This window comes from Hyla sarda, chromosome 5, assembly GCF_029499605.1.
Source record: "Hyla sarda isolate aHylSar1 chromosome 5, aHylSar1.hap1, whole genome shotgun sequence".
Taxonomy (NCBI): domain Eukaryota; kingdom Metazoa; phylum Chordata; class Amphibia; order Anura; family Hylidae; genus Hyla; species Hyla sarda.
This window is the reverse complement of record NC_079193.1, coordinates 355,258,077-355,276,417: the sequence shown is the minus strand read 5'-3', so window position 1 is coordinate 355,276,417 and position 18,341 is coordinate 355,258,077. Positions and strand designations below refer to the sequence as shown.

Sequence of the window (18,341 nt, the reverse complement as noted above, 5' to 3'; positions counted from 1 at the left end):
ACTATAATACTGCTCCTATATACAAGAATATAACCACTATAATACTGCTCCTATATACAAGAATATAACTACTATAATACTGTCTCCTATATAAAAGAATATAACTACTAAAATACTGCTCCTATGTACAAGAATATAACCACTATAATACTTCTCCTATGTACACAAATATACCTACTATAATACTGATCCTTTATACAAGAATATAACTACTATAATACTGCTCCTATATACAAGAATATAACTACTATAATACTGCTCCTATGTACAAGAATATAACTACTATAATACTGCTCCTATATACAAGAATATAACTACTATAATACTGCTCCTATATACAAGAATATAACTACTATAATACTGCCTCCTATATACAAGAATATAACTACTATAATACTGCTCCTATATACAAGAATATAACTACTATAATACTGCTCCTATATACAAGAATATAACTACTATAATACTGCTCATATATACAAGAATATAACTACTATAATACTGCCCCTATATACAAGAATATAACTACTATAATACTGCTCCCTATATACAAGAATATAACTACTATAATACTGCTCCTATATACAAGAATATAACTACTATAATACTGCTCCTATATACAAGAATATAACTACTATAATACTGCCTCCTATATACAAGAATATAACTACTATAATACTGCCTCCTATATACAAGAATATAACTACTATAATACTGCTCCTATATACAAGAATATAACTACTATAATACTGCCTCCTATATACAAGAATATAACTACTATAATTCACAAGCGGTACACAGAAGCAAGCAGCCGGCACAACTACCCCTAAATTCCTAAGATCGCACTCTCAGCTAATGCAGCGAAAATGAAAGACGCCCTGAGCTCGGGCTCCACAGTTCCCTTAACAGTGCTGGCAGGCACTGTAACCCTTCGGGTTCCAAGTCCCTAATGAAAAGACATCTTCGTATCAAACATATGTAGAAAGCAGGGACGTCACTCACCGGGGTACTGTGCCGATAATTCTTTATTTCTTTAAGGTGCAAAGACAGACATGGTGAACGGACGTTTCCAAGGACTCAGCTAATCAGAGTAAGACTGGGTGACAGCTGTTGCGCGTGCGCATTCACGCTTCTTCAGACCTGAAGAAGCGTGAATGCGCACGCGCAACAGCTGTCACCCAGTCTTACTCTGATTAGCTGAGTCCTTGGAAACGTCCGTGCACCATGTCTGTCTTTGCACCTTAAAGAAATAAAGAATTATCAGCACAGTACCCCGGTGAGTGACGTCCCTGCTTTCTACATATGTTTGATAACTACTATAATACTGCTCTTATATACAAGAATATAACTACTATAATACTGCTCCTATATACAAGAATATAACTACTATAATACTGCTCCTATATTGAAGAATATAACTACTATAATACTGCTCCTATATACAAGAATATAACTACTATAATACTGCTCCTATATACAAGAATATAACTACTATAATACTGCTCCTATATACAAGAATATAACTACTATAATACTGCCCCTATATACAAGACTATAACTACTATAATACTGCTCCTATATACAAGAATATAACTACTATAATACTGCTCCTATATTGAAGAATATAACTACTATAATACTGCTCCTATATACAAGAATATAACTACTATAATACTGCTCCTATATACAAGAATATAACTACTATAATACTGCTCCTATATACAAGAATATAACTACTATAATACTGCTCCTATATACAAGAATATAACTACTATAATGCTGCTCCTATATACAAGACTATAACTACTATAATACTGCTCCTATATACAAGAATATAACTACTATAATACTGCTCCTATATTGAAGAATATAACTACTATAATACTGCTCCTATATACAAGAATATAACTACTATAATACTACCTCCTATATACAAGAATATAACTACTATAATACTGCCTCCTATATACAAGAATATAACTACTATAATACTGCTCCTATATACAAGAATATAACTACTATAATACTGCTCCTATATACAAGAATATAACTACTATAATACTGCTCCTATATACAAGAATATAACTACTATAATACTGCTCCTATATACAAGAATATAACTACTATAATGCTGCTCCTATATACAAGAATATAACTATTATAATACTGCTCCCTATGTATTAAACCTTTAATATAAAACTTCATATCCTATGAACACCCTCTTTCCTCTGCCCTTCTTTTGGGAATTGTCAGTATGTGTCTCACCAGCTGGAGATCATGCCCTCAGGTGCTGCAGTCTTGTAGGTTGGTATTAGGATTTGGCTGGCATGATATGCTGGGATTTGTAGTCCCTTAACAGCTGGCAACCTCCCTGCTAGGTACCTGTGGACTGGATTTGGGTTGTACATTGCACCACACACAGTATATAGTAATCCTGAGGAACCTGTCATTCCATTAGCAGCATTATCATGGTGCCCTGCGGTAACACAATGAGAGGCCGTGGTAAGGTATCTCCTCCTGGTAATTGTGCTTTGTTTATTCTTCAGGAGCCCTTGTCATGTCATGCCAACTCTCTTCCATTTATATCTGGCTGCCCGCTAGAAGAATAGGCTTATTGTGCTGAGATACATTCAGTGCCAGACAAATTGTGCCATGGATTGTTTGTCTGTGACCCGCTATTGAAGTCCACATAATCACACAAAATGTACTTATGGGGCCGGAGGGGTCCTAACCTCTCATTTTTAACACCGCCACCCTCTGTTCTAGAAAAGGCCTATCTAGTTTTCTGCAGCAAGGGAAAAGCAAAGTGCTGTAAGAAGCTGAAAGTAAGGCCAGTGCACACTTCATTTCTATAAAGGAAAGCTGGGTGACAAACATCGTAGTCATATATTTCCCTCCAGGGGGGGGGGGGGGGGGGGGTTACCTAGCTTTCCTATATATGTGACTGGCCCACCTACCTAGTCTTACAGTACAACGATTTATTGTTTGCCTATACAGTGATCCCTCAACTTACAATGGCCTCAACATACAATAGTTTCAACATACAATGGTCTTTTCTGGACCATTGTAAGTTGAAACCAGACTCAACATACAATGTTACGGACAGTCCAGATCTGTGATACCGGTCACAACTGGAGGAACTGACCAATCAGAATGGGCATTTTACTGGTAAATCACCTGTATTACTGAAGTGTATGCACTGACCTGCTGTCTGGTAGCGCCCCCTACAGTACAGGGAGGAATTACAAGTTATGTACTACTCCTTACCTGTGCCAGGGTTAGCTGCTCCTTTGGACACCAAGTAAGGGCGGCTCCATTTGGGACACTGTGTGTGCTGTATAGGACCCTGAAGAAGCTCCTTTTCTCTACATAAACCATTGTTTCCCAACCAGGGTGCCTCCAGCTGTTGCAAAACTACAACTCCCAGCATGCCCGGACAGCCAACGGCTGGTTTCCTGGTTGGGAAACACTGACATAGACAGGGATTTACAGCTTCCAGCAGCTATTTCTTACTTTTATATGTAAGGATTTGCTTTATCTATATCTACTTATTTTTCTTTAATCCTCACTTTTTCCTATTTTTGGATGACATTTTGGTGGCTTCAGAACTAATTACCAGGTTTCCATAGAGTTATGGTCTCAACATACAATGGTCTCAACACATAATGGTCGTCCTGGAACCAATTAATATTGTAACTTGAGGGACCACTGTATATATATATATATATATATATATATATATATATATATATACGCATAATTGGACAGGTATCTAGGAATGCTGGGTGACAAACAGTATGACCACTATTACAGCTTCCTCAGGGGTGGTCTCCTAGATACGTGCTGACCCACCTACCTATTCAAACAGTTTGGCAATATATTGTCTGCCCATAAATGTATGGGCCCGGTGGAGAGTGCCTGCTGGCTAGGAGCCTATTAGGCTTTGGTATTGATGTCCCTTCATGCTTGGAGTGGGGTGTTTAGTGTGTTCCTTGTTCGGAGTCCAGTGTGAACAATGCTCTTAAATTCCTGACCCGTTTAGTGTTATGACAATCAGTTAACCTGTTCATCTCCTGCATCTCCTGGTTTTGTCTGCTGTGTATATTTATCATCATATCTAGTCTATGATATTATCACATCTGCCGTTATTTATTTATTTATATAGCGCCTACAGATTCCGCAGCGCTTACGTTAATCCTGATCCCGGTTTCTGAACTGTATGTTAGTATGCCATATCCCGCCTTGTTTGTATTTATATATCTGTGGGTTGGTAATTGTATTACAGTTATGTTTCTGACTTGTTTCCCGACTTTGTACAGTTAAAGGGGTACTCCGGTGGAAAACGATTTTTTTTTTTTACTCAACTGGTGCCAGAAAATTAAACAGATTTGTAAATTACTTCTATTAAAAACATCTTAATCCTTTCAGTACTTATCAGCTGCTGCATACTACAGAGGAAATTCTTTTCTTTTTGGATTTCTTTTCTGTCTATCCACAGTGCTCTCTGCTGACACCTCTGTCCATGTCAGGAACTGTCCAAAGCAGGAGAAAATCCCCATAGCAAACATATGCTGCTCTGGGGTGTCAGCAGAGAGCTCTGTGGACAGACAGAAAATAAATCCAAAAAGAAAAGAATTTCCTCTGTAGTATACAGCAGCTGATAAGTACTGGAAGGATTAAGATTTTTTTTTTATAGAAGTAATTTACAAATCTGTTTAACTTTTTGGCACCAGTTGATTTAAAAAAAAAATGTTTTCCACCGAAGTACCCCTATAAGTCCATGCACTTTAGCGCTAGGAAGGGACCGGCTTCAAGTTGTCGATCCGTCATTTAGGGCGGATGGGCAAGTAGGCAGGGAGAGTGGTTTATAGGGACAGCTTTAGGGCTCACTTCTCCCCGCTTCACCCCGGTCATGACAAATACATTGTCTACTCACCTAAGGAAATGTGAGCAACCAACCTTATGCCCTTTATTACAGCTCCCTCGGGGAGGGAACATCTGCCCTGTGAAACGCCAATATATTTTCTTCCCATATATTGAGGCATAATTAGACAGGTACAGAGGTAAGCTGTGTAGCAAACCATATGCCTCATAGTACATTTCACTCAGCTTTCCCAAGATACTGTAGGGGCACACCTGTCTTATTATACAAGCACTATGTTGTCTTCCTATATACAAAGGCATAGTTAGGCAGGTACTGAGGTAAGAGCTGGCAATAAAACAATATGCCGCATAGCTCAGCTACCTCTAGGCGGTCACTCAGCTTTCCGTGTTGTGAATGGCATATCTAGTCAATCATGTACACAAAAGTAAAAAGAAGCAGCACACCGTAAATAAAGTGAAAGAGGGCGCAAATCCATGTAGGACCCAGGTCCACAGGGTTCCAACAAGATATCCACAGAAAAAAATCTCTACTCCGATATTGCGCCGAAAAGTTCCTACTGAAAAAAATTGCTAAATTTGTAACAAAATTGTTCTTTTGGTCCAATAAGGTAGAAGTCTCCTAATAGGGGGGGGCAGCTTCCATAGATGATAAAAAAAAGTCACAGAAAAAAGTGGTCTACGTGGAAGGGGGTCTTTACAGGAGACGGTCTAAACCATTGTTTACCAACCAGTTTGCCTCCAGCTGTTTCAAAACTACAACTCCCAGCATTCCCAGACAGCCTTCTGCTGGTCTAAACCTGCCTGGACAGCCTGTTTTCCCAGACAGCTGTCTGGGCATGCAAGAAGTTGTAGTTTTGCAACAGCTGGAGGCACACTGGTTGGGAAACACTGGTCTAAACTTGCCAGGACAGCCTGTTTGCCTGGACGGCTGTCTGGGCATGCTAAGAGTTGTAGTTTTGAAACAGCTGGAGGCACAATGACTGGGAAACAGGCTGTCCAGGCAGGTTTAGACCAGTGTTTCCCAACCAGTGTGCCTCCAGCTGTTGTAAAACTACAACTCCCAGCATGCCGAGACAGCCAAAGGCAGAATGGACATTCACTGGTAAAACCCCTGTATTACTGAAGTGTATGCACTGACTGGTGTCTGATAGCGCCCCCTACAGTACAGGGAGGTATTACATGTTCTGTACACTTTACCTGTACCAGGGTTAGTTGTTCCTTTGGACACCAGGTGAGGACGACTCCATTACTTTTTTAGGACACTGTGTACTGTACAGGACCCTGAAGAAGCTCCTGTTCTCTACATAGACCAGTGTTTCCCAAGCAGGGTGCCCCCAGCTGTTGCAAAACTACAACTCCCAGCATGCCCGGACAGCCTTTGGCTGTCCGGGCATGCTGGGAGTTGTAGTTTTGCAACAGCTGGAGGCACCCTGGTTGGGAAACACTGACATAGACAGTGATTTACAGCTCCCAGCAGATCTTTCTTACTTTTATATGTAAGGATTTGCTTTATTTCTATTAGTTATCTACTTATTTTTCTTCAATTCTCACTTTTTCCTATTTTTGGATGACATTTTGCTGCCTTTAGAACCAATTACCTGGTTTCCATAGAGTTCTGGTCTCAACATACAATGGTTTCAACATACAATGGTCATCCCGAAACCAATTAATATTGTAACTTGAGGGACCACTGTACTCATATAACCCCCATACACCTTAGATTACTGTTAGCTGGACCCATTGTCTTCAGTTTAACAGAACAACAATCTAATGTGAATGGGGGTGTTCCGACTTTCCCCCAGTGTTAGTAATTGAAGGAGGGAAGATTCAGGCCATTAGATTTGTACATGCCTGGTCCTTTTGTCAGGTAGGCAAAGCTGCTGCACCCCCATTCCCATTCAGAAGACATGCGTACTTGTCTACGTAGCTGAGCCAAGCATGAGTGTATGGGGGGGGGGGGGGATAGTTGTCAGCCTAAAAGTGTAAAGCCAGCTTAAAGAAGCGTACCTGTCATATTACAGAAAGGAAGCTTCTATATGTTACTCACTAGGTCATGCAGATTCTTTCCATGTTTTTATTATGTGTCTAGCTTCTGTATTTGTCTTATTCTGACAATCATTAGTCAGAAAGATAGTGTTTGAGGCAAGCACTGAGCTCCGCCCTCACTCACCATGCATACACTTCCTCCCTGGGTCTGCTGTGCTGTGCTGGGGTCTCTTCATCCAATCACTGCAGGCTGCTCTGTAACCCCCTCCTCTCTCTTCTCAGACAGGAGTCTGAAAGACAGGACAGGAGTGAGCACAGAGCAGTGCTAGTCTCTCCCTTTCTTCCTAGACTTTGTCTCAGCCTGTGCTTCAGCTGGGACAAAGATGATGCTGCAGCCAGACAGGATTATGTTCTGGATGGTATGGGGACCCCTAGTGGTCTTTTATTTTATTTTATTTTTATTTTTTTTATAAGCCATGATTTCTATAAAAAGGAGATATAACATTTTTTCATGAAGTATATTTGAAAGATGTTTTGCCAAGATGTACAACATATCAAAAGTTTTTTAATCTGACAGGAACCATTAAAGTAGTAGTACTTCACAATGCACAAGAAAAAAAAAATATATGAAATAATATATAAAAATATAATTCAGGTTGCACACCCTATGGGCCTTCCTTGTGTATTCCCCTGTATGGCTGGAAACAAAGGACCAAGCAGCTGCATATGAACAAAATGCGGCAGCCAATCACTGCCCAGTTTAACAACAAACTTGTGCGCTGATTGGCTGCATTTCAGCGGCATGCAGTGTTGGAGGATCCGTTTCCACCCTGTTATTACTTATATTGTACTTTGTTTTGTTTTATTATTGATTTGAGTATAATTAATGTAGTGACTGTCACATGAGACTGACAGGGAGTTCAGATGAGGGGGACGGAGACCTGTCATGGCCTCTTGTGGCAGGCAGACTGGTGGAGGAGGGGTATACTTTCGTGTTTTTTCTTCTTAACGCTTTATAAGGCCTGTACGGGGCTTTAGTGTCAAAGTCACAGTCGAAAAACTTCAAAAGTGCTAAGTGTCTAGAAATTAGGGTGTATCCAGCACTGAGAAATGTGAAGTGTGGGCGGTAAGAGAGGGCGATGGTGAAAGCTACAGTATATCACAAGCTACAGAATATTGCAAGCTATAGTATATTACAAGCTTTATGCTTACCAGTAATATTATGTTTGCAGTGTATTAATCTGGCAATAGAGTTACATACATTTAGGGTAGGGTCACACGTGCTGTATTTTGCTGCACATTTTGCTGCATATTTTTCTGTGTATTTGCTGCGCACAAATGGAAGAAACACAAAATCAATATCAACCTCCCTCGGTCGGGGCCTCCATGTAAGATCTCACCTCATGGAGTTACAATGATCATAAGAACGATGAGGAATCGGTACAGCTGGGACCATAGTCACCAAGAAAACAATTGGTAACACATTATGCCGTGAAGGATGCTGGGTTATGTTGAACAGTGCTGGCATCTGCGAAAGGGGGCAGGAGTCATTTAAATGGTGGTGGAACCTAATGAAAGGTGCTCCTATCTGCTGGAGTCTACTGATGGGTGCTTGGGTCTATTTATGGGTGCTGGGGTCTGTTGAGGTCTGATGAAGGGTGCTGGGGTCTGTTGAGGTCTGCTGGGGTCTGTTGAGGTCTGATGAAGGGTGCTGGGTCTGTTTAGGTAATCTGAAGGGTACTGGGGTCTGTTCAGGTCAGCTGAAGGTTGCTGGGGTCTGTTTATGTCTGATAAAGGGTGTTGGGGTCTGTTTAGGTCTGATGAAGGGTTCTGGGGTCTGTTCATGTAATCTGAAGGGTGCCGGGTTCTTTTCAGGTAATCTGAAGGGTGCCAGGATCTGTTCAGGTCAGCTGAAGGGTGCTGCGGTCTGTTTAGGTCAGCTGAAGGGTGCTGGGTTCTGTTTTTGTCTGCTGAAGGGTGCTGGGGTCTGTTGAGCTCTGCTGAAGAATACTGGGGTCTGTTGAGGTCTGCTGAAGGATATTGCGATCTGTTGAGCTCTGCTGAAGAATACTGGGGTCTGTTGAGGTCTGCCAAAAGATACTGGGGTCTGTAGAGGTCTGTTGAAGGATATTGGGGTTTGTTGAGGTCTGCTGAAGGGTGCTGGGGTCTGTTCAAGTAATCTGAAGGGTGCTGGGGTCTGTTCAGGTAATCTGAAGGGTGCTGCGGTCTGTTCAGGTAATCTGAAGGGTGCTGGGGTCTGTTCTGGTAATCTGAAGAGAACTGGGGTCTGTTGAGGTCTGATGAAGGGTGCTGGGGTTTGTTCAGGTAATATGAAGAGAACTGGGGTCTGTTGAGGTCTACTGAAGAATACTGGGGTCTATTGAGGTCTACTGAAGAATACTGGGGTCTGTTGAGGTCTACTGAAGAATACTGGGGTCTGTTGAGGTCTATTGAAGAATACTAGAGTCTGTTGAGGTCTACTGAAGGATATTGGGTTCTGTTGAGGTCTGATGAAGGGTGCTGGGGTCTGTTGAGGTCTACTGAAGAACACTGGGGTCTGTTGAGGTCTACTGAAGGATATTGGGGTCTGTTGAGATCTATTGAAGAATACTGGGGTCTGTTGAGGTCTGCGGAAGGATATTGGGGTTTGTTGAGGTCTGCTAAAGGGTGCTGGGGTCTGTTGAATGATAGTAGGATCTGGTGTGTCTGTTGAAGAATGATGGGGTCTGGTATTTTAGGTTTTGTTCCATTGCACGGATTTGTGTTTTATATTTAAAAGGTCAGGGTGTAACTCAACTTAACTTAAAACACCACTGTGAGTCCTGCTTTTTATCCCAGGTACTGTGGCACATCCCTGGCACAGCCATGATTAAGAGGGCTTAGGTTCCTGAAACATGCCGGCATTCCGGCTTCTCAAGTTACGTGTCTTTTTTTTTGCATGGATGTCTAAATAAACAAGGATAAGATTTTACTGCAACGGCTGGATTCATTGCTTCTTTCTTCATTTACGGTTCCTGGGATCAGGGATACAGGATCTATTGTGCAGTGTGAGCTGGATAAACTTGTCTCGTATTGTGGCACATGCGCATCCCTATCAAGCTGCAGTACCAGGTGCAGTTACATGCAGCACAAAGGATTGGTCATCAATGTACTTTCCTGGAAGGCCGCTTAAAAATCATCCCTAATTCATTCTTGGTCTAAGTATATAGAGTAGATGTTGCTGCCGCCATTTCAAGGCCGATCTATCAATAAGCGTTGGGATGAGTCGTCTTTCATGAGTGTTTTAAGGTCTTGTAAATGTCATCCAGACATCAGACAATGGACATTTTGTGGAACGCAAGATAATTCTGCACTCAGCTTTTTTGGCAAGTCCCTCTTCTTGTCTTTTGTGTTAGGTCGGTGATGTCTGCTGTAAATGAGGATTTTACATGATTAGAAATGAATTTTGTGCAAAGAACAAATTTTATAATTGACACTTCCTGCGGAAAGTGCACGGCTGACTACACCTTCTGACTAACACAACGAGACAGCAAGGACTGCACAACAGGGTGACATACAGTACTGTCCAAGGGGAGCGTTCCACTTAATACATACAGTACATAAGAAGTTGGGCTGAGTCTGTTATATAGTTCAATGTCTTCCTGGGTCAAATCTATGGTTTTACATAGGACTGTATCTATCTATCTATCTTCTATCTATCTATCTCATATCTATCTATATCATATATATCTATCTATCTATCTCATATCTATCCATTTATCTGATTATCTATCTAGATCATATTTATCTATCTATTTGCCTATACTACACTGCTGTAGATACATAGATATGAGATAGATAGATAGATAGATAGATATGAGATAGATAGATAGTAAACAGCTTACATTGACATGGTCTGAAATGGCAGGAGGTGCTTAAAGGAGTAGTCCAGTGGTGATTCAGTGGTGAGCAACTTATCCCCTATCCTAAGGATAGGGGATAAGTTGCAGATCGCGGGGGGTCCGACCGTTGGGGCCCCCCGAGATCTCCTGTATGGAGCCCCGACAGCCGGCGGGAAGGGGGCGTGTCGACCTCCGCACGAGGCGGCGGCCGACACGCCCCCTCAATACAACTCTATGGCAGAGCCGAAGCGCTGCCTTCGGCAATCTCCAGCTCTGCCATTGAGATGTATTGAGGGGGCATGTCGGCCGCCGCTTCGTGCGAGGGTCGACACCCGCTATCTCGGGGGAGAGCCGGGGCCCCGTACAGAGAGATCGCAGGGGGCCCCAGCGGTCGGACCCCCCGCGATCTCAAACTTATCCCCTATCCTTAGGATAGGGGATAAGTTTTTCACCACTGGACTACCCCTTTAACCCCCAGTGCAGTTGTGCCCCCTACGCTGGGGTAGAGGTCCTGCACTTGTGGTCCGTTGCTATGGGCGATCCCCAGTATAATGTGCATACAATGGGGGAAGCCTGCAAACAACCACAAGTACCACAATGACATCCTACACCAGATTAATGTGTGGATGCGTAACACTGATAGGTTCACTACTGTGGTAGATGTAAACAATGACATTACCTAACCCTCAAAACTGATGTAAAATTGAGACATTAGCCAGTATATCCTTAGATGAAGGACATACCTGAGCCCACACACCAACGCCAAGGTTTCTCAAGTGGTACGGGACCTAATACTAACCTACCTGTGCATGATAAGCAAAACCAGGAACCAAATTATAGCAGCATTAGGTCCAACTTGTAGACTGCTCCCTGGTTACCTCCAGTGTGGTTGAGCACACATACAATGGGAGGGGGGTGACAGGCTACAAGCCCCACCCTGGTTGGCTAATATAGTGCCGGCCTCACAGGTGAAATCTTAATGCTACCCAATATGATAGAAGGGTGCATTAATATAGTCTTTAGACCTTAAACAGCTTACATTGACGTGGTCTGAAATGGCAGGGGGTGCTCAACTCAAGTGCAATTGTGCACTTACGCTGGGGTGGAGATCCTGCACTTGTGGTCCGTATGGGCGATCCCCAGCATAATGTGCATACACTGGAGGATGCCTGCAGACAGTCACAAGTACCACAATGTTTAGGTCCCGTACCACTTGAGAAACCTTGGCGTTGGTGTGCGGGCTCAGGTATGTCCTTCATATAAGGATATACTGGCTAATGTCTCAATTTTAACATCAGTTTTGAGGGTTAGCTAATGTCATTGTATACATCTACCACAGTAGTGAACCTATATTGTGGTACTTGTGACCGTCTGCAGGCATCCTCCATTGTATGCACATTATGTTGGGGATCTCCCATAGCAACGGACTACAAGTGCAGGACCTCCACCCTAGTGTAGGTGCACAACTGCACTTGGGGTAGAGCACCTCCTGCCATTTCAGACCACGTCAATGTAGTTGTTATAGATAGATAGCTAGATATGTGGTGACCCAGTACAGAATAACGTGTTCTTCTGTACTCCGGGCCATCCTGTGTGGCAGATGCTGCTCAATGTCCGTCTTGGGCTCACTCTCCTCTGAACTCTCTATAATGCACTATATAAAATACCGTCACATAAGGGTTAATGTATTGTATTTTCTATGTACTTGTTGCCTTAAATTAAGTCAGAGTTCAGTTCTCCCTCTTGAGCTCTTGAGAGCCTTTGCTACTACAAGTGAACCCCACTACCGAGGGGAAAGTCAAATCCTTGCGGTAAGCCTACAGTCTCGGGGATTACTTCAGTCAAGTTAGTCAAGTCCAAGTATAGCGTGGGCTGCATACAAGTCAAGTCAGTCATATACAGCACAATAAACTATGAGTCCCTGCAAGCCGATAAGCTTCCCAAAGTTCACCCTGCATCTCCTTCATGCTAATCTGAGCTGTAACAGATTGTACCATCTTTCCAACCTCAGTAAAGCCAGTTAACCGTAACCTTGCGACGGAGTGATTATTTGCCCCTTGCCTGGCACAGGTGAAGCTGGTCTACCTCGGTGGTATATGGATCAACCATGCCCTGGCGTCACGATAAGGTTAATTACACATTACCCCGTCCGACACCACAGATGGATAGATAGATATGAGACAGATAGAAAGAGACACTTCACAGGAGAGCAGCACAAACCACTATAGTTGTCCGGGTGCAGGATGTTGGAGCACGGGTTAGAGGCCCTCTAGTATACAAAAAATCAGTAGCACTGCGTTCCTTCAGGTGAATCAGTGTATGGCTTTATTCATCTTACAGCAGCTACGTTTCGGCTGTCTCACACAGCCATTATCCAGCCTCTTGATAATGGCTGTGTGAAACAGCCGAAACGTAGCTGCTGTAACACAAGATGAATAAAGCCATACACTGATTCACCTGAAGGAACGCAGTGCTACAGATTTTTTGGTTCTTTAGATAGATGGATGGATAGATATCCAGCTCGTGTAGATATTCCTTGTTATCCTGACATACACCTGGCATTACAGACCCTTCTCAGAATAGCATTGTCTGATTCATTGTTGTCTCCCTCGTAATCACAAATTCTTTGCTCCTTTTGATCATATTACAAGAACTCTCACTTATTAAGTAAAGAATACGTAATATAGAATAGATGAAAAGACTCCTTTGAAGTCGGTCACTGCAGAATTAAAAAAAAGCAAAGGCCTCGTGTCTCAGGCTTCCTTCTTCATTTCTTTCCAGACCGAGCTATTGTAAACTAGGCTTAGTAGTTTGTATGGACGCTGTTTGTATATATTCTGTCTCTATACAAAGTACTTGTTGAGGGATTTATGGTAATTGTGATCTTTTATGTCTTTCACAGTGAAGTACATGCGTGAAGCCACACCCTACGTAAAGAAAGGATCTCCGGTATCAGAAATCGGATGGGAGACTCCGCCTCCTGAATCTCCGCGGCTGGGTATTTCCTCAGCTTGTCCGCCATCACCTATTTCTCTGCCCAGTTATGGGGACAGAAAAACCATTCCTCTTAAGATGTGCTTTGTGACAAGGAGCATGACCATTCCTGATCCAGAGAACAGGTAAATCTATAAATAGCTGATCACTCACATGGTGCTTCAGGATGGGACATGGCTGTCAGATCCTCTCTATAATGAAGCAGCACGTTACCCCCTGCTGACTAACGTACTTTATGGTTTTTGTTAGTGTTCTGAAACCTACAACACTAGTATGAAACAGTCAAAGTAGACACGGAGGTCAACACTAGTATGAAACAGTCAGAGTAGACATAAAGGTCCACGCTTGTATAAAACAGTCAGCATTGACATGGAGGTCCATGCTAATATAGAACAGTCAGCGTTGACATGGAGGTCCATGCTAGTATAGAACAGTCAGTGTAGACATGGAGGTCCACGCTAGTATAAAACAGTCAGCGTTGACATGGAGGTCCACGCTAGTATAAAACAGTCAGCGTTGACATGGAGGTCCACGCTAATATAAAACAGTCAGCGTAGACATGGAGGTCCACGCTAGTATAAAACAGTCAGCGTTGACATGGAGGTCCACGCTAATATAAAACAGTCAGCGTAGACATGGAGGTCCACGCTAGTATAAAACAGTCAGCGTTGACATGGAGGTCCATTCTAGTATACAACAGTCAGCGTAGACATGGAGGTCCACGCTAGTATAAAACAGTCAGAGTAGACATGGAGGTCCACGCTAGTATAAAACAGTCAGCGTTGACATGGAGGTCCATTCTAGTATAAAACAGTCAGCGTAGACATGGAGGTCCACGCTAGTATAAAACAGTCAGAGTAGACATGGAGGTCCATTCTAGTATAAAACAGTCAGCGTAGACATGGAGGTCCACGCTAGTATAAAACAGTCAGAGTAGACATGGAGGTCCATGCTAGTATAAAACAGTCAGCGTTGACATGGAGGTCCATGCTAGTATAAAACAGTCAGCGTAGACATGGAGGTCCATGTTAGTATAAAACAGTCAGAGTAGACATGGAGGTCCACGCTAGTATAAAAGAGTCGGAGTAAACATGGAGGTCCACGCTAGTATAAAAGAGTCGGAGTAAACATGGAGGTCCACGCTAGTATAAAACAGTCAAAGTAGACATGGAGGTCCACGCTAGTATAAAACAGTCAAGAGTAGACATGGAGGTCCACGCTAGTATAAAACAGTCGGAGTAGACATGGAGGTCCACGCTAGTATATAACAGTCATAGTAGACATGGAGGTCCACGCTAGTATAAAACAGTTGTCACGATGCCGGCTGGCAGGTAGTGGATCCTCTGTGCCAGAGAGGGATTGGCGTGGACCGTGCTAGTGGACCGGTTCTAAGCCACTACTGGTATTCACCAGAGCCCGCCGCAAAGCGGGATGGTCTTGCTGCGGCGGTAGTGACCAGGTCGTATCCACTAGCAACGGCTCACCTCTCTGGCTGCTGAAGATAGGCGCGGTACAAGGGAGTAGGCAGAAGCAAGGTCGGACGTAGCAGAAGGTCGGGGCAGGCAGCAAGGATCGTAGTCAGGGGCAACGGCAGAAGGTCTGGAAACACAGGCAAGGAACACACAAGGAACGCTTTCACTGGCACTAAGGCAACAAGATCCGGCAAGGGAGTGCAGGGGAAGTGAGGTGATATAGGGAAGTGCACAGGTGAACACACTAATTGGAACCACTGCGCCAATCAGCGGCGCAGTGGCCCTTTAAATCGCAGAGACCCGGCGCGCGCGCGCCCTAGGGAGCGGGGCCGCGCGCGCCGGGACAGAACAGACGGAGAGCGAGTCAGGTAGGGGAGCCGGGGTGCGCATCGCGAGCGGGCGCTACCCGCATCGCGAATCGCATCCCGGCTGGCAGCGGAATCGCAGCGCCCCGGGTCAGAGGACGTGACCGGAGCGCTGCAGCGGGGAGAGTGAAGCGAGCGCTCCGGGGAGGAGCGGGGACCCGGAGCGCTCGGCGTAACAGTACCCCCCCCCTTGGGTCTCCCCCTCTTCTTAGAGCCTGAGAACCTGAGGAGCAGACTTTTGTCCAGGATGTTGTCCTCAGGTTCCCAGGATCTCTCTTCAGGACCACAACCCTCCCAGTCCACTAAAAAAAAATTTTTTCCTCTGACCTTTTTGGCAGCTAAAATTTCTTTGACCGAGAAGATGTCCGAGGAGCCGGAAACAGGAGTGGGAGGAACAGATTTGGGAGAAAAACGGTTGAGGATGAGTGGTTTGAGAAGAGAGACGTGAAAGGCATTAGGGATACGAAGAGAAGGAGGAAGAAGAAGTTTATAAGAGACAGGATTAATTTGACACAAAATTTTGAAAGGACCAAGGTAGCGTGGTCCCAACTTGTAGCTAGGGACACGGAAGCGGACATATTTAGCGGAGAGCCATACCTTGTCTCCAGGGGAAAAAACGGGAGGAGCTCTTCTTTTCTTATCCGCGAACTTCTTCATGCGTGATGAAGCCTGTAAGAGAGAATTTTGGGTCTCTCTCCATATGATGGAAAGGTCACGAGAAATTTCATCCACAGCGGGCAGACCAGAGGGCAAGGGAGTAGGGAGGGGGGGAAGAGGGTGACGGCCGTACACCACGAAAAATGGGGATTTGGAGGAAGACTCAGAGACCCTGAAGTTATACGAGAATTCGGCCCATGGGAGGAGATCTGCCCAGTCATCCTGGCGGGAGGAAACAAAATGTCGCAAATAATCACCCAAGATCTGGTTAATTCTTTCTACTTGTCCATTGGACTGGGGATGATATGCAGAAGAAAAATTTAATTTAATCTTGAGTTGTTTACAGAGAGCCCTCCAGAATTTAGACACGAATTGGACGCCTCTATCCGAGACAATCTGCGTAGGCAACCCGTGAAGACGAAAAATGTGTACAAAAAATTGTTTAGCCAACTGAGGCGCAGAAGGAAGACCAGGAAGAGGGATGAAATGTGCCATTTTGGAGAATCGATCAACGACCACCCAAATAACAGTGTTGCCACGGGAAGGGGGTAAATCAGTAATGAAATCCATACCAATCAGAGACCAAGGCTGTTCGGGGACCGGCAGAGGATGAAGAAAACCAGCGGGCTTCTGGCGAGGAGTCTTATCCCGGGCACAGATAGTGCAGGCTCGCACAAAGTCCACAACATCCGTCTCCAGAGTCGGCCACCAATAGAAGCGGGAGATGAGTTGCACAGATTTCTTGATACCCGCATGACCTGCGAGATGGGAGGAGTGACCCCATTTGAGGATTCCGAGGCGTTGGCGAGGAGAAACAAAGGTCTTTCCTGGAGGAGTCTGCCTGATGGCGGCAGGAGAAGTGGAGATCAGGCAGTCAGGTGGAATGATGTGTTGCGGAGAGAGTTCAACTTCTGAGGCATCCGAGGAACGAGAGAGAGCATCGGCCCTAATGTTCTTATCGGCAGGACGAAAGTGAATCTCAAAATTAAATCGGGCAAAGAACAGAGACCACCGGGCCTGGCGAGGATTCAGCCGTTGGGCAGACTGGAGGTAGGAGAGGTTCTTGTGGTCGGTGTAGATAATAACAGGAGAACTTGATCCCTCCAGCAGATGCCTCCATTCCTCAAGTGCTAATTTGATGGCTAGAAGCTCTCGATCCCCGATGGAGTAGTTCCTCTCCGCTGGAGAGAAGGTCCTAGAGAAAAAACCACAAGTGACAGCATGCCCGGAAGAATTTTTTTGTAGAAGAACAGCTCCAGCTCCCACTGAGGAGGCATCAACCTCCAATAGGAAGGGTTTGGAAGGGTCAGGTCTGGAGAGGACGGGAGCCGAAGAAAAGGCAGACTTGAGTCGTTTAAAGGCGTCTTCTGCTTGAGGAGGCCAGGACTTGGGATCAGCATTTTTTTTGGTTAAAGCCACGATAGGAGCCACAATGGTAGAAAAATGTGGAATAAATTGCCTGTAATAATTGGCGAACCCCAAAAAGCGTTGGATAGCACGGAGTCCGGAGGGGCGTGGCCAATCTAAGACGGCAGAGAGTTTGTCTGGATCCATCTGTAGTCCCTGGCCAGAGACCAAATATCCTAGAAAAGGAAGAGATTGGCATTCAAACAGACATTTCTCAATTTTGGCATAGAGTTGGTTGTCACGAAGTCTCTGAAGAACCATACGGACATGCTGGCGGTGTTCTTCTAGATTGGCAGAAAAAATTAGGATATCGTCCAGATATACAACAACACAGGAGTATAACAGATCACGAAAAATTTCATTGACAAAGTCTTGGAAGACGGCAGGGGCGTTGCACAGGCCAAAGGGCATGACCAGATACTCAAAGTGTCCATCTCTGGTGTTAAATGCCGTTTTCCACTCGTCCCCCTCTCTGATGCGGATGAGGTTATAGGCGCCTCTTAAGTCCAATTTAGTAAAGATGTGGGCACCTTGGAGGCGATCAAAGAGTTCAGAGATGAGGGGTAAAGGGTAGCGGTTCTTAACCGTGATTTTATTAAGACCGCGGTAGTCAATGCAAGGACGTAGGGTGCCATCTTTTTTGGACACAAAGAAAAATCCGGCTCCGGCAGGAGAGGAGGATTTACGGATAAAGC

The 18,341-nt window shown here is 44.3% G+C and overlaps 1 protein-coding gene across 2 annotated transcripts in view; it reads left to right on the top strand.

The window, feature by feature from the left end:
• Positions 1-18,341, top strand: part of SNTB1 (syntrophin beta 1) — a 177,443-nt gene that overhangs the window by 80,833 nt on the left and 78,269 nt on the right. For both annotated transcript variants that reach the window (XM_056522690.1, XM_056522689.1), the window contains exon 2: positions 13,654-13,870. In XM_056522690.1, coding sequence (XP_056378665.1) covers positions 13,654-13,870 — 217 coding nt within the window. The remainder of the gene's footprint in view (positions 1-13,653; positions 13,871-18,341) is intronic.